Here is a 12,952-nt window from a genome sequence, read left to right on the forward strand (position 1 = left end):
TCCCTTCTCTGCTGCTTAGAGAAATATTCTGTAGGATGTACAGAAAGATTGGACTCAGTTTTTGCCTTTCCCATAACAGCATCTCCAGGACACAGTACTTAAGGCAGGGGTAGTCAAACTGCGACCCTCCAGATGTCCATGGACCACAATTCCCAGAAGCCCCTGCCAGCGAATGCTGGCAGGGGCTTCTGGGAATTGTAGTCCATGGACATCTGGAGGGCCACAGTTTGACTACCCCTGACTTAAGGACTCCATAGGTGGGGTAGATGTCATCTTAGGGGCTACAGAGAACTCAGAGCTGCTCCTGTCTGCATTGTTCCTCCTGCATTCAGTTACTTAATCATGTTGTTGTGTGACAAAATATAGGGAACTGACTTGTATCTAGCAAGAAAGTAGGGTAAATGGTTCTTCACAGACAATTTAACCATCACTTGGGGGAAAAAAGTTGAATGCTGTCCTCACTTGTTCTATTTAAATGATGCCACCTCTTTTTATTCTTTAATTCTTTTTAGAAAATGCTGGATGAGCAACTGATCACACATGCCTCTGGAGAGGCCCTGCGGACCTTCATCTATGGGTTTTACTTCTACAAGATTGTAGCAGACAAGGAACCTGAACGAGGTCAGACTCTGAGCACCCAAAGACACATAAATAGGAACTTGGATTCAACCTCCTTTTTCTGGGACGCTCCCTTTGCAATTTGTAGCTCAAGGCTCAAATGGAGGCTCTGCCCAGGAAGGGGCTACATTCTATATCATGACCCACCCACCCACCCCCATCTACCAGATGTGTGAGCCTTATTTCATGAGCTCCTCCATCAGAAATTTTTCAAATGGCAAATGGGAAGGAAGCACAGCAAACGCACTGAAAAAAAGAGCAACTACACAAAAACACAGTATCAGTTTGAGGTTCAGCTCCCGTTTGTTTCAAGGGTGAACACGGCAAGGTTTGACAGAAGAACATCCTTCTTGGTTGTGTCCCTTAGTCGGGAGGAGGGGAGGTGTCATCTGACGTATCTTCCAAAAGTCCTGAGCGACCATAGTAGTTAACTCCTTACCTCTATTCCTCACATATCTAAAAAGTTCCCACTTGTGCTTCCAAGGGGCTTCATTCTCTCTGTTTTTGTCCTGTCTCTGCAGTGGGAATGCAGCAGCCCACCATGTGGCACACGGCAGCAATGGACGATTTCTCTGCTTTCCAGCGGAAATGGTTTGAGGTGGCTTTTGTAACTGAGGAACACTTGCACTCAGAAATCCCAGCCTTCCTTCTCCCTTGGCTGCCCAGCCGCCCAGCCTCATATGCCAGCAGACACAGCTCCTTCAGCCGCAGTTTCGGAGGGCGGAGCCAGGCAGCTGCACTGTTAGGTAACTGCCTCGGAGAGGGTGTGTGGAAGGGAGGCTCGCAGGAGCCCGAGGCTGCATGGGTTTCTCCAGTCCCGTAGAAACAAATGTCCCAGAGCTGTCGTTGTATATGCCTAAGAAGGAGAGGAGAGTTAAATAGGTGTCCTACATCAGGGGTAGTCAACCTGTGGTCCTCCAGATGTTCATGGGCTACAATTCCCATGAGCCCCTGCCAGCATTTGCTGGCAGGGGCTCATGGGAATTGTGGTCCATGAACATCTAGAGGACCACAGGGTGACTACCCCTGTCCTACATCAGTCCGCAGTCCTATTGGTGCCTGGGTTGTTCCCTTCTCCTCTGCTGCTTAGAGGAATGTTCTGTAATGTGTATAGAGAAATTGGACTCAAATTTAACAGCCATCTGAAAAATAATTGATTATTCCTCAGTCCCAGTGAAAATCACATTGGATTAAAATCTTCATTAAATATGTTTAATTTATTTCTTTATTTTGGTGGATTTAACGTATGGCAGATTTTGTGGGGATTGTCCCCAGCATGGTTTTCATGAGGCCGTCTCTCTGCCCAGCAAGTGGAATCTGACAGGTTTCACAGGGAAGGTGGTTGTCTTGCAACACAGACATTTATTTCTGCAGAAGAAGGGAAACTTGTTCCCTGTCCTGTCCTGTCCTTTTTTCTCCCCTAGCAATTGGGAGAGGGTGTGTGCAAAAAAAAAAAAAAATCTCTGTAGCAACAGTATCTGATTGTATAGTGTTTTGACCAGAGATTTTTCAGAGGCATTCACAACATTTCTACAATACAACATTTATATCTTCATCTGCTTCTCCCTATTCTCAATCCCTGTTGGTGTCTATAAATGGTGGCGACTTGGATGCTAAACACTCCAGTCCGCTCTCCCCAGGACTGGAAGCCTTTAATGTCTTGGGAGCCAAGCAAGAAGAAACCCAGCATCTGCTCCGCCTCCAATGTTAGTCTGGCAGGAGAAGTTCTTCAGCTTGTTCCTGAGAGCAAGCAGTTTTTCATACTAGGAAAATGTAGTTTCCTTTCATAAGTTAGGCCAACTCCTATCTTATGAAAGAAAACTGATTGCAGTGCCTGGAAAACAGACACCTGCAGGCAGCTAAAGCAGAATTTAATTGACTTGTCTCAGAGTGAACAAGACCAGGTAAGAAGGTGGTTGATAAGTTCTTCCACGTTCATACCTTTTAAAAATATTCTTAATCCTTGTTCAATTTAGCTACAGTCAGACTCATATGCAGCAATCTAGCTCTAACACTACCTCCCCTTTTAGCTAAATTTTTATTTGCTGATTACTTTGGTTGCTGATTACTTTGGATTGAGAATTCATTATTATAATAATGCATATTCAAGCTAGCAGATTCTTGCCTTGATCTCACATGTAGCCAGTAAATTTCCAGGCAGTTTTTCTTTCCCGTTTACCCTATTTGTGCTGGTTCCCTGGCCTACGGCAGCTGCCACAGTGCCCGAACAGCGGACGGTGACACTGGATGTGGACATCAACAACCGGACGGACCGACTGGAGTGGTGCAGCTGCTACTATCATGGCAGTTTCTCCCCCAACGCCGCCTTTGAGATCAAACTGCACTGGATGGCTGTCACAGCTGCAGTTCTCTTTGAGATGGTGAGATTTCAACAGGGATGCGCGTCTGAGAAGTATTTCATTGTGGGGCAGGTATCGGTTGGAGATACAGCATTGTTGTTTCTTTTTGCTTGGCTGGGATTTATTTTCAGCATATGGGAGTTTCATCTTGCATCTCACGTGACCTGTAGTAACGATGGGGGAGTGCAGCAGGCCAGGGGGAAAGGGGTAGACCCATTTAGACTGCCTGGGAGCATGAATGGTATGGAAAGGAGGAGGAATCAGGGCAGGAAAGGGTATGATGCTGGGGAGAGTGTTCTGCTGGAGAAAAGAGAGGGAACTGTTTAGGGCTTGTTGCATCCGTAATGAAAACTTGGGATGATTCTGACAAAGTCATTCTGTCTCAAATTATACCCTTGGGGGGGGTACAGGCAAGGGGTTACTGTTCTCTGTAAGTTGGCTTCTTGGTGCAAATTCCTGCCATTGTTTATTATGTACAATTTGTGTTCGGTTCCAGATGTTGACTGTTCTGCTAGAAAACGATCTCCTAACGATCTCAGTGAATGTCCCATCCAAGCTGGCAGAGGCAGTTTCTAACCTGGTCTTGGATGCTCACAGTGTAATAGTTTTTGAGGGATTTCAATATTCATCTGGGGGCTTCCTTTGCGGGGTCCAGATCAGGATGTTTATGGCTACCACTGGCAATGATGAGCTTAACCCCAGTTCTCAGGAGCCAAACACATGAAAAGGGTCACGTGTTGGATTTAGCGTTTTGGGAAAGGAAGCATAAGAAAGTGACTCAACTGGTGCCGTAGTTAGAACATTGTCCATTGAAGGTACATTCTGTTGTGGTGCAGCGTTTCATGCAATGGTGGCAGACCAATTTTATTTCTTTAATTATTTTGAGATGGATTGCTTTGATTGGATCCCGTAATGTTCTGAGAATCTAGACTCCTTGGAGCTTTAGACAGGACCTGGTGTCCCTATGTAGGAGCCCAGCTCCATGGTTTTAATACAGAACTTATTTCATTTATTTGAATTTCTTGCCTGGTCTCCCTGGTTTCCCAGTTCTGGTTACCTCGGCAGTGTGACTTCTCCTTTTGCAGACAGGCTTGGGACCATCCTTGGTGGAGTTACCCAGCTACTAAACTATGTTATTTAACCCAAAGTCTGTCTGCATGCCCTGTTTGTTTCGGGGTATGTCCTGGCCAGGCTGATGTAGCCATGTACAGCTCATACAGGGTGAGCAAATCCAGGGCCAGGTCTAGATGGCAGTGAAATGGTAGAGAAGCAGTACTTTCTCTGCTATCGTTGCATCACTTGGCTTTGGGTGACTCCAAGGTCAGATTTCCAGAGTTTGGTTATTAGTTTTCATGTTGTTCTTTGCTGATTAAAGCCTTTGCCATTGGTAGGGAAGGGTACCCTCTTAGTAGCCTTGTTTAATTGATCTTTCTGAGTAAATCCCTTTTCTTAAAATCAGCTGCAGATCCAGGTTAGTTATAGATAGAAAGACCTGCGTGTCTCTTTTCAGCGCACGAAGCAGGACATTTTAGATTTCTTTCCCTCTTGTAGAGTAGTTTGAAGTGTTATTTATTTGCATTATTTATTTATAGCCTCCTTTTCCCTGAGACGCAAGGCAAAGTACACCGTGTAAGTCGATGCAATCAATAGGATGAGACATCAAATAAGCATTTCAGTAGGAGTTGGATTGCAGAAATCTGAAACAAAGCATAAATGTTAGACATGATACATTAAACAGGGCAGAAAATAGAATTACATAAGTAGGGAACAAGGCAGAGAGAGCAAGATAATTCCTCCTGAAAACAGAATCACATTCTTACCATGCACAGTCGTAGTCATAGAATCATAGAATCATAGAGTTGGAAGGGGCCATACAGGCCATCTAGTCCAACCCCCTGCTCAACGCAGGATCAGCCCTAAGCAACCTAAAGTAGTCCATAGTCCCATTCACTTCCTATTATAATATAACCCTATCATCTATATAAAACGCCCTCCTGAACAATTCTGTTTTGTATAATTTGCAGAATGACAGAAGTTTGTGAGCCTTGGTTTCCTCAGGCAGGCCATTCCCTAAAGTGGGGGCGCAACAGAGAAATCCCATGCAAGCGCAGTGGCTGATCTTTACCATTTGCAGAATGGGGTCTGAAGGATGAGTGAAGCTGTTGTGGCCCAGTGACAGTCTTGCAGATATAAGGGATCAGGGCCGTGAAGGACTTGGTCAAAAATGCCTTAATCCTGTTTATTGATTAGATGCAGTTATTAAGCCCAGCCCTTATTCAGGCATGTTGGCTACCAAAGTAGGTTGCAATTAAAATCTGTAACAATTCAAATAAAGAGCAATAGTTGTTGCTGTTGAAACGGTTTGCAGAAGTCTTATGGATCTACTAGCAGCATTTGCTTCTGGAAAGAAGAGAAGCTTCACCTGTGCTGAAAAGAAAGTACTGATCAGGGAAAATGGGGAAGAGATTATTAAAGGGAACCTCTTCACTCCTATTCCCAGCCTGAACTATTCAGCTCTCATCTTCTCCCAAGCCATCTGCTGACTCAGCCATGGCTGCTGTTCTTCCCCATCTCCATGGCAGCTTTGTGCTGTTCAGTGAGAGAGCATTGCCTGCCTAGGCCGCCTCATTTAATGAGTAGAGTATGATGCAGACTTCAGCCAGTTTTGCCTTTTGTGTTCTTTCCCCCCCACCCCACCGTGTGGCCATAGCTCATCTTCTCCATCTCTGCACAGGTTCAGGGCTGGCATCGCAAAGCCACGTCCTGTGGTTTCCTACTGGTTCCAGTTCTGGAAGGTCCATTTGCACTGCCCAGTTACTTGTATGGGGACCCTCTTCGAGCACAACTGTTCATCCCACTCAACATCAGCTCCTTGCTGAAGGAGGGCACTGAGCACCTCTTTGACGGTAAGGTTCTTGTCCTTGATGTCGAGCATCTTGTTGGCACTCCTGCATCTGCGTACGTCTGTCCTGAAGAATCTAGAATTGGAATTGTTTGAAAGAGACGAGTTGCCAGCCACAGTGCTGAAGAAGCAAAGATTAGAAACATGTACTGCCTATCCATTGGAAGCATTAAAAAGCAAGTCGGTAAGGGAGTGACTTTTGTCAGAGAAGTTGGACACAGATTTGAAAAATGGGAGGAAGCCAAAGATTAGACATTCTGGTAGAATTTCTCTCCAAAGGAAGACCCTGTTCTGTGGGAAGTTCTGTGTGGACTGGGCCAGTTCCCCAATTTATTGACCTTAATGAGAAGTTGGTCCTCTTCAGCTTCATTCTGACACCATCCCAGGTGAAATAACAGTCCCTTATCACTTGCCATGACCAGAAGCTTATATAATGTCAGGTTAGTTCTGGAAACCAACCTGTCTCCTGTGATCTGATTGGAAGACATCTTCAATTAAACAACCACCGGCCCTTCCGGCAACCTTCACCAGTTTGTCCTAAATGTAAGAAAGGTGGGGTGTGGGGGTGGGTCATGCTTCATTCAATCAATCAATCAATCAGTCAATCAAACTTTATTACAGTCGTTTAGATCAAGTTATATGAAGTCAATACATAAAAGACCAAAAGAATATGGTCATTTAATGTAATGCAATTTAAAACAGATCATAAAATAGAACTTAAAATTATGCTACTTTAGAGCAGCGGTCCCCAACCCCCAGTCCGGGGACCAGTACCGGTCCGTGGATCAGTCAGTACCGGGCCAATGCTCCTCCTCATCCTCCTCCCTGGCTGCTGCCTCAGGGGCTGCCCTGCCACTCTGCCACTGGCTCACCTTTGGTGCTCTCCGGCAGCTGCCATGGCTGGGGCTCCCCCTTGGCGTGGCACTGCACAGCTGCTGCTGGCAGCGCCCCCCAGTGGGCGGCAAGAAGTCAGGGGCGCCATCAGGAAAGCAAGTGGATCAGGGGCTGAGGCGGCGGCAGTGACATCTAAGCTTTACACAGATTTAACTGGTGGAATGTTGTGTCATTTCTCTGTACCTCTTCCTTTGTTGTCTGAATTAAAATTGTATGCCCAGTTTACTCTTACAGCCATAAAGTCCTACGTTTTACACTAGGCAAAAGTAAAATTTATTTGGCTGCACTATCTCTGTCACTGATCCAGATACATCTCCCAACTGAAACAAGCAAGCCCAGTGCAGGGAAACTCCCTTAAGATGGGGTTATTCTGCTGCAGCTCTATATTGGGCATGGTTAGTTCATTTGATCACAGCTGATGCTGAAATGCAGTAGATTTTCCCCTGTAGGGCTACACTAGAATATTTTTGAGGTGCACAGTAAGCAGTGTAAACCAATATCCTTCTTGCCACAATTTGTTAACATTTTAAAAATCCAGCTGGCATCCCCTGTGATTTTTCTTTTGGCTTCTATTTGGTTGTATGTCGCATTCAGCTGTCCTCATCCCTTCTTCCAGTCCAGGATTCTGTTTGCCATGCTTCTAAGATAGGATTCTCTGTTGCTAAGGTTACCCTTCAAGCTCACAAGATTATGAGAAGGGAATTGCCATCTTTTTCTGTGGAAGCTGCTTCATACTTTGCAAAGATGCTCTTTTGGTATCATGAAATTTCCTCACAACAAGTACACAGGGAAAGCTCTTTTCAAGGGATATGTAATTAAAAGGATTCAGTAAATGGTTCCTTTAATTGGTATTGCTGTTCGATTGTACCTATGCAACACTCTTAAGCAGGAATCCCAGAATGTTGTGCAGGACTATGCAGACTGTGAGCTCCAATTGCACTGGGGCTGAGCCAAGCAGGGAAAGACGTGACAAAGCCAGAGTGGGAAAGCAGAATGGGCTAAGGACGTAGAGCCAGCTACAAGTAGGCCTTCATAACAAAGACATGCAACTCTGTTCACACCACCATCACATGACAATAGAAAATAATAAATGTAGTCCGTTTAGGAAATGTTCCTTTCACCTGATTATTCTCTTTCAGGCTTTGAACCAGAGACTTACTGGGATCGAATGCACCTTCTCCAGGAGTCAATAGCATACAGGTAAGCAGAATCAGAGAGGAGTACCCACTTAGCCCTGGGAGGGGTGGGAAGACATCTAGAGATACTGCTTCAAAATTCAGGGATGGTGAGAACACGTAGGAAGTAGGCTATACAGTACATCTTGGGATGGAACTGGGAGCTGTTTTCAAAGCAATTCGTAATCAGTGTCCTGGATGACAATTTATCTGACTTCCTCATAATGGTGTGTTTGGGATAATTGATCTTTGCCTCAGAAGAGGGACCAAACCAGGTTCAGCTTCTGTTTTATAATTGATCCATAGCAGTTTTATAATTGATCCACAGCTGAACAGCAAGCTGGAGGTGGACTGACAGGTGACCAACCACAGCAGTCCCACAACATCTCTTTATTTGAATTATTTTTGGCCCACGTACTCAGTTGGCTAGTTTTCAGAGCAGCTTTGCATTACCCAGGAAGATTATCAAAGCAGAAGTTACTAGCATTAATAATACATTGTAGAAACAACCTGTTAAAAGAGCGGTGTTAACCAGTACCAATGAAAATAATGGGTAGTCTGTAAACAACCGCAGTCTAAAAATTTAGAGGGTAATAAAATAGATGGACATTCCCCCCCAAAGAAAAAACAAGCTTAACATAAGCCTAAATAAACAAAACTGTTGCTGAAAATGTAATAGGCTTTTCACCCAACAGAAGTGCAACAACAAAGAAAGGCCTTATCTGTAGTAACAACCCATCTGACTTCAGTGGGTGTGGGCACAAAGAGAAGGGCCTCTGAAGAATTATCATAGTAAGTGGGCAGGTGTGTGTGGAAGCAGGCAGTCTTCCAAGTAATCTGACTATGGGTTATGCTGGACTTTAAATATAATAACCAGCATTTCAGTAGTGCCCAGAAGCAAAGAAGTTGCCAGTTTAGGACTTCCTAAAATGCTTATAACTTATGCCAGGCAGCAGTGTTACCCATACATTTTGTACCAGCTGAAATATTTGACCAGTCTTCACGGGCAGTCCCATATGGAGAGGATTGCAGCAGTCTTCCTTTGAGTGTCAGCAGCTTTCTCCCTGTAATTAAAAGATTCCTTTCTCTGGCCAGCCTTTGGGCACTCCTATGCCTAAAATATATGATCTTGCTCAGCCATGTATCGTCTGTTTTGTTGCTTTAAAAAAAAGAAAAACTTTTAGGGTTCTCATGATCCTCTGATTCTTCTGAAATATTTTGCTCTCTGTAGATTTGGATTTGTACAAGATAAATATTCTGCTTCGGCATTCAACTTCCCTGCTGAAAACAAGCCCCAATATATTCATGTCACTGGTGAGCATGCTTTTTTTTGTTTGTTTGTGGCTTTGTGTTTAGGGAACAGCTGGCTTACTCCAATCTCTGACACATCTGGTAGGCAGCTGCAGCAAGGGAAGCAGAGTAATCAAGCTGCTAGTTACAGAGCAATAATGTTGCTATTTTGAGGGATGGATTTAAGATAGGCTACTGGTCTGAGTAATTTCACCTAGGGAGTGGTATTAACCGCTCCCGTTCTATCTGGGGAGGATAAAAGCACACCTAAGAGGCAGGAAATATGGTAGTCAAATAGGAACTGGTAAACAGCCAGTAGAAACTTAGTATCCATATGGGCTGGTGCATTTTGGGCTCTGAGTCACCTGAAGGAGTGAAACTGGTACATGCCTAATGCCAATGCTTTTATGGTCCAGGTAAGAGATCTATGTTGCTACCACTATGTTCCCCATCAGGAGGAAGGCCAAAGATGGTGAAGGCCTTAGTTAAGGCAGAGCTTTCAGCCATTTTCCCCACAACTGTTCTCCTCACCTCCCCCCTCTTCTTTTCCTGAACTTCTGGAGGGTATATGCCCCAATGTTTCTGATAATGTCAACGTTCAGATAATGAAGCACCTTGGCTATGTCTAAGGCTGCTATATTTTAACCACTTCCCTCTGTTTCCTGTGGACTTCACTCACTGTGCCAGATCTGTTTCATTCAAAAGATTGCAAGGAGATTTATTGTTGTTGTGCTTCGGGGGGTAAATCAGCACTAAGGAGAAGCAAGCAACATAGTGCAGAAGTGCACTGCTGGGTAACATTAGAACTCTGGTGAAATTCAACTCCTCTGCAAAGTTAAGCTTTGCAGGAAATCAAGAACAGACCTTAGCAAGCATGTTCCCTTTCTTTTCCTATTAAATTGTAACAAAATTCATAATTAAACTGCAGTGTGAGATGACTCGCTCATTAAAACCTTGTTCCATGTCATTCAGGGACTGTGTTTCTTCAATTGCCATACTCCAAGAGGAAGTTCTCCGGACAGCAGAGACGACGGCGCAATTCTACAAGCTCTACCAATCAAAACGTCTTCTGTGAAGAGCACATTGGCTACAACTGGGCCTACAATACCATGCTGACAAAGACGTGGAGGTCCAGCGCGACAGGGGATGAGAAATTTGCCGATCGCCTGCTGAAGGATTTCACAGAATTCTGCGGAAACAAGGACAACCGGCTTGTCTCCTTTTGGACAAGCTGCCTAGAGAAGATGCATGCAAGTGCACCCTGAACAACAGAAGTAAAATTGAATTAGGATCAAGAGTAGTGAAAAATCGGAGAGCATCTTGAAAAGCCTGATCAGGGTATTGGAAATAAGTGATATCAAGATGCTGTGACCAGTAGAGCTGGTGTCTATCACAGATGATACATAGACAGGCTCCTTTCTTGACATTACTCCTCATCAAATGGAGAGAAGGAGAAAAGCATCAGACTGGGCTAGAAGGAAACTAAATCATGAGTTAAAAACTTTCCAACCCTCTACTGTGTTCATGGTTTTGTGTGCATATGTAAGATACTATTCATTCTGTACATGTAAATACACAACATAAAAATATACAAAATAAAATATGGTTTCTGTTTCATTAATAAAGTTATATATGTGGTAACTGGGGGCCATTGTGCACCCATAAAATATAGTGATTCACTTACCTTTTGCAGACGCCATATTTTTGCCGTTCCAAACAACGTCGTCTGCATCCAGCTTCCCAGCAGAAAACTGGCAGCTACATTTTCCAATTTAAAGCACTAGCTGGGGAATCCTGAAAACTGAATTCCCCCAGCTTTGTAGCGAGAGCAGCAGGACAGCAACCAGCAGTCACTCAAAAAATGGCTGTGCCATAACCAAAGCAAACAAAGTAGCGAGACCTCCGTGTTAAGTGTCCTCCCACTTCCCTCTCCTCCCGGCAATGGGGCTTTATTTTTCTTTAGTAAAGTGCCTGGAGCAATGCATACTCGTTGCTCCAGCCAGGAAGTACAAAAAAAAATTCCCCCAATAGTTGATGTACAAGCATGTCTCTCAGATTTCCGCCCCACCAAAAAAAGATGAAAAAAATACTTCTAAGTTTCAAGACTGGGGAGTGGCATTAAAATAAGCAGTTCACTAGTTACTTACAGTTCACAGTGCAGGGCATCCTAATAGCCCCTTACAATATTTTTTAATATTCAATACCCATTTATTTGACAGCTGTAGATGTGTACAATTGAAATTTTGTGAATGTTGACATTTGCTGGTAAATGCAGAGAACCCCAAATACATTCTGTGGATGTCTAAAATCTTTAAAGATTCATAAACCACCAGAGCTTGAAATTGCACCATTTAAATGTGTCAATGTTCATTTTTGTGTCTGGACAGTGGGGAAATAGCATTATCACCAGCATTGTTGGCATTAACTGAACTACAGCTGCTGTCTCTCTTTCTGTGCGTGTGAGTGAGAGAGAGGGAGGTGTACCTGTCTGCTCCTTCTTTCGAAGAAGAATTGGTTCTTATATGCCACTTTTCTCTACTAGGAGTCTCAAAGAGGCTTCCAATCGCCTTCTCTTTCCTCTCACCACAACAGACACCTTGTGAGGCAGGTGAGGCTGAGAAAGCCCTGATATTACTGCTCTATCAATGCTGTGGTGAGCCCAAGGTCACCCAGCTGGCTTCATGTTGGGGAGGAGCAGGAAATCAAACGCTGCTCACCAGATTAGAGGTCCACACTCCTAACCACTACACCAAGCTGGCTTTAATCAACCATGCAGCAGCTTTCATGACTGGACAGGGCAAAAGCATGTAAAGAAAAATGCAGCCTATTTTTCAAAAGTACCCTGCACTTGAGAGTCCCACTTTTACATGTGTACAAGATTCACCCATGGAACTCCCCACCCCCTGATGGCTGGGAACACTATTCCATCCTCTGTAGGCAAAGAAGCAGCCAGTGGTTAACTGGATTTTTGCTACTGGAAGCAAAGGTGCAGTGGAGGTCGCTGTGTCGAAATAAGCTCTGTGGAGCCTTGTGAAACTAGCTCTAATCACATCAAGGGTGTGTAAAAATAAAACAGGTGGCACCTTAGTGATTAACAAAATTGAGGACTGGAGCCCACTTTACATGCTCATCACTACAGTTTTTATGTAAGCTTGGGGGTGGGCAGGTGGGAATACTTTGCTTTAGGATGCTTAGGGCTGATCCTGCGTAGAGCAGGGGGTTGGACTAGATGGCCTGTATGGCCCCTTCCAACTATGATTCTAGGATTCTATGAAAGCGTCTACCGATGTATCCGAAGCATATGAACAGATCCCCGGGAGCGGGGGGGGGGGGGGCTCAGCCCCATAGAACAATTTTTAGAACGCTTTGCAATTAAAGCATAAAATAAAAACTACTTGTCGTGGTGAACTTATGCATGCAACACTTCGTTTGCACTAGGGGCTCACGGTGTGTGTATGTGTGTGTGGGGGGTCTCCCTGTTGCAGAGCAGTTACTCCCCCTGACCCGTGCTGGCGAAGGGAAGCAGCTGGGCGCTTTGCTGAGAATCGTTTCCCAAGTAGCTCGTGCCTTTTGCGTCCCCACAGGAGGCTCTTAGCGCCCCCCTCGCCGATCTAAGTACCCGCGGAGAGCTTGGGCTAAGGCGGCCGTCATAAAACGTGACCGAGCTCTTGGTGGGGCGGGCGTGGTTGGGAATGAACTTTTCCCCTCGCGGC

General features: G+C 44.8%; 1 protein-coding gene and 1 long non-coding RNA gene across 8 annotated transcripts in view; both read left to right on the forward strand.

The window, feature by feature from the left end:
* Positions 1-10,840, forward strand: part of DEPDC5 (DEP domain containing 5, GATOR1 subcomplex subunit) — a 55,111-nt gene extending 44,271 nt beyond the window's left edge. For all 7 annotated transcript variants that reach the window (XM_077307835.1, XM_077307834.1, XM_077307837.1 and 4 more), the window contains 7 exons: positions 513-621; positions 1,140-1,364; positions 2,830-2,999; positions 5,713-5,884; positions 7,914-7,974; positions 9,181-9,263; positions 10,212-10,840. In XM_077307835.1, the coding sequence (XP_077163950.1) occupies positions 513-621; positions 1,140-1,364; positions 2,830-2,999; positions 5,713-5,884; positions 7,914-7,974; positions 9,181-9,263; positions 10,212-10,504 (1,113 nt within the window). In that variant the 3' untranslated portion in view covers positions 10,505-10,840. The remainder of the gene's footprint in view (positions 1-512; positions 622-1,139; positions 1,365-2,829; positions 3,000-5,712; positions 5,885-7,913; positions 7,975-9,180; positions 9,264-10,211) is intronic.
* On the forward strand, positions 1,377-2,053 carry LOC143822555 (uncharacterized). Its single transcript, XR_013226187.1, has 2 exons — positions 1,377-1,500; positions 1,634-2,053. It is a non-coding gene; the product is annotated as an uncharacterized LOC143822555 (long non-coding RNA).
* Positions 10,841-12,952: the final 2,112 nt, after the last annotated feature.

This window comes from Paroedura picta, chromosome 13 (genome assembly GCF_049243985.1).
Source record: "Paroedura picta isolate Pp20150507F chromosome 13, Ppicta_v3.0, whole genome shotgun sequence".
NCBI lineage: Eukaryota > Metazoa > Chordata > Lepidosauria > Squamata > Gekkonidae > Paroedura > Paroedura picta.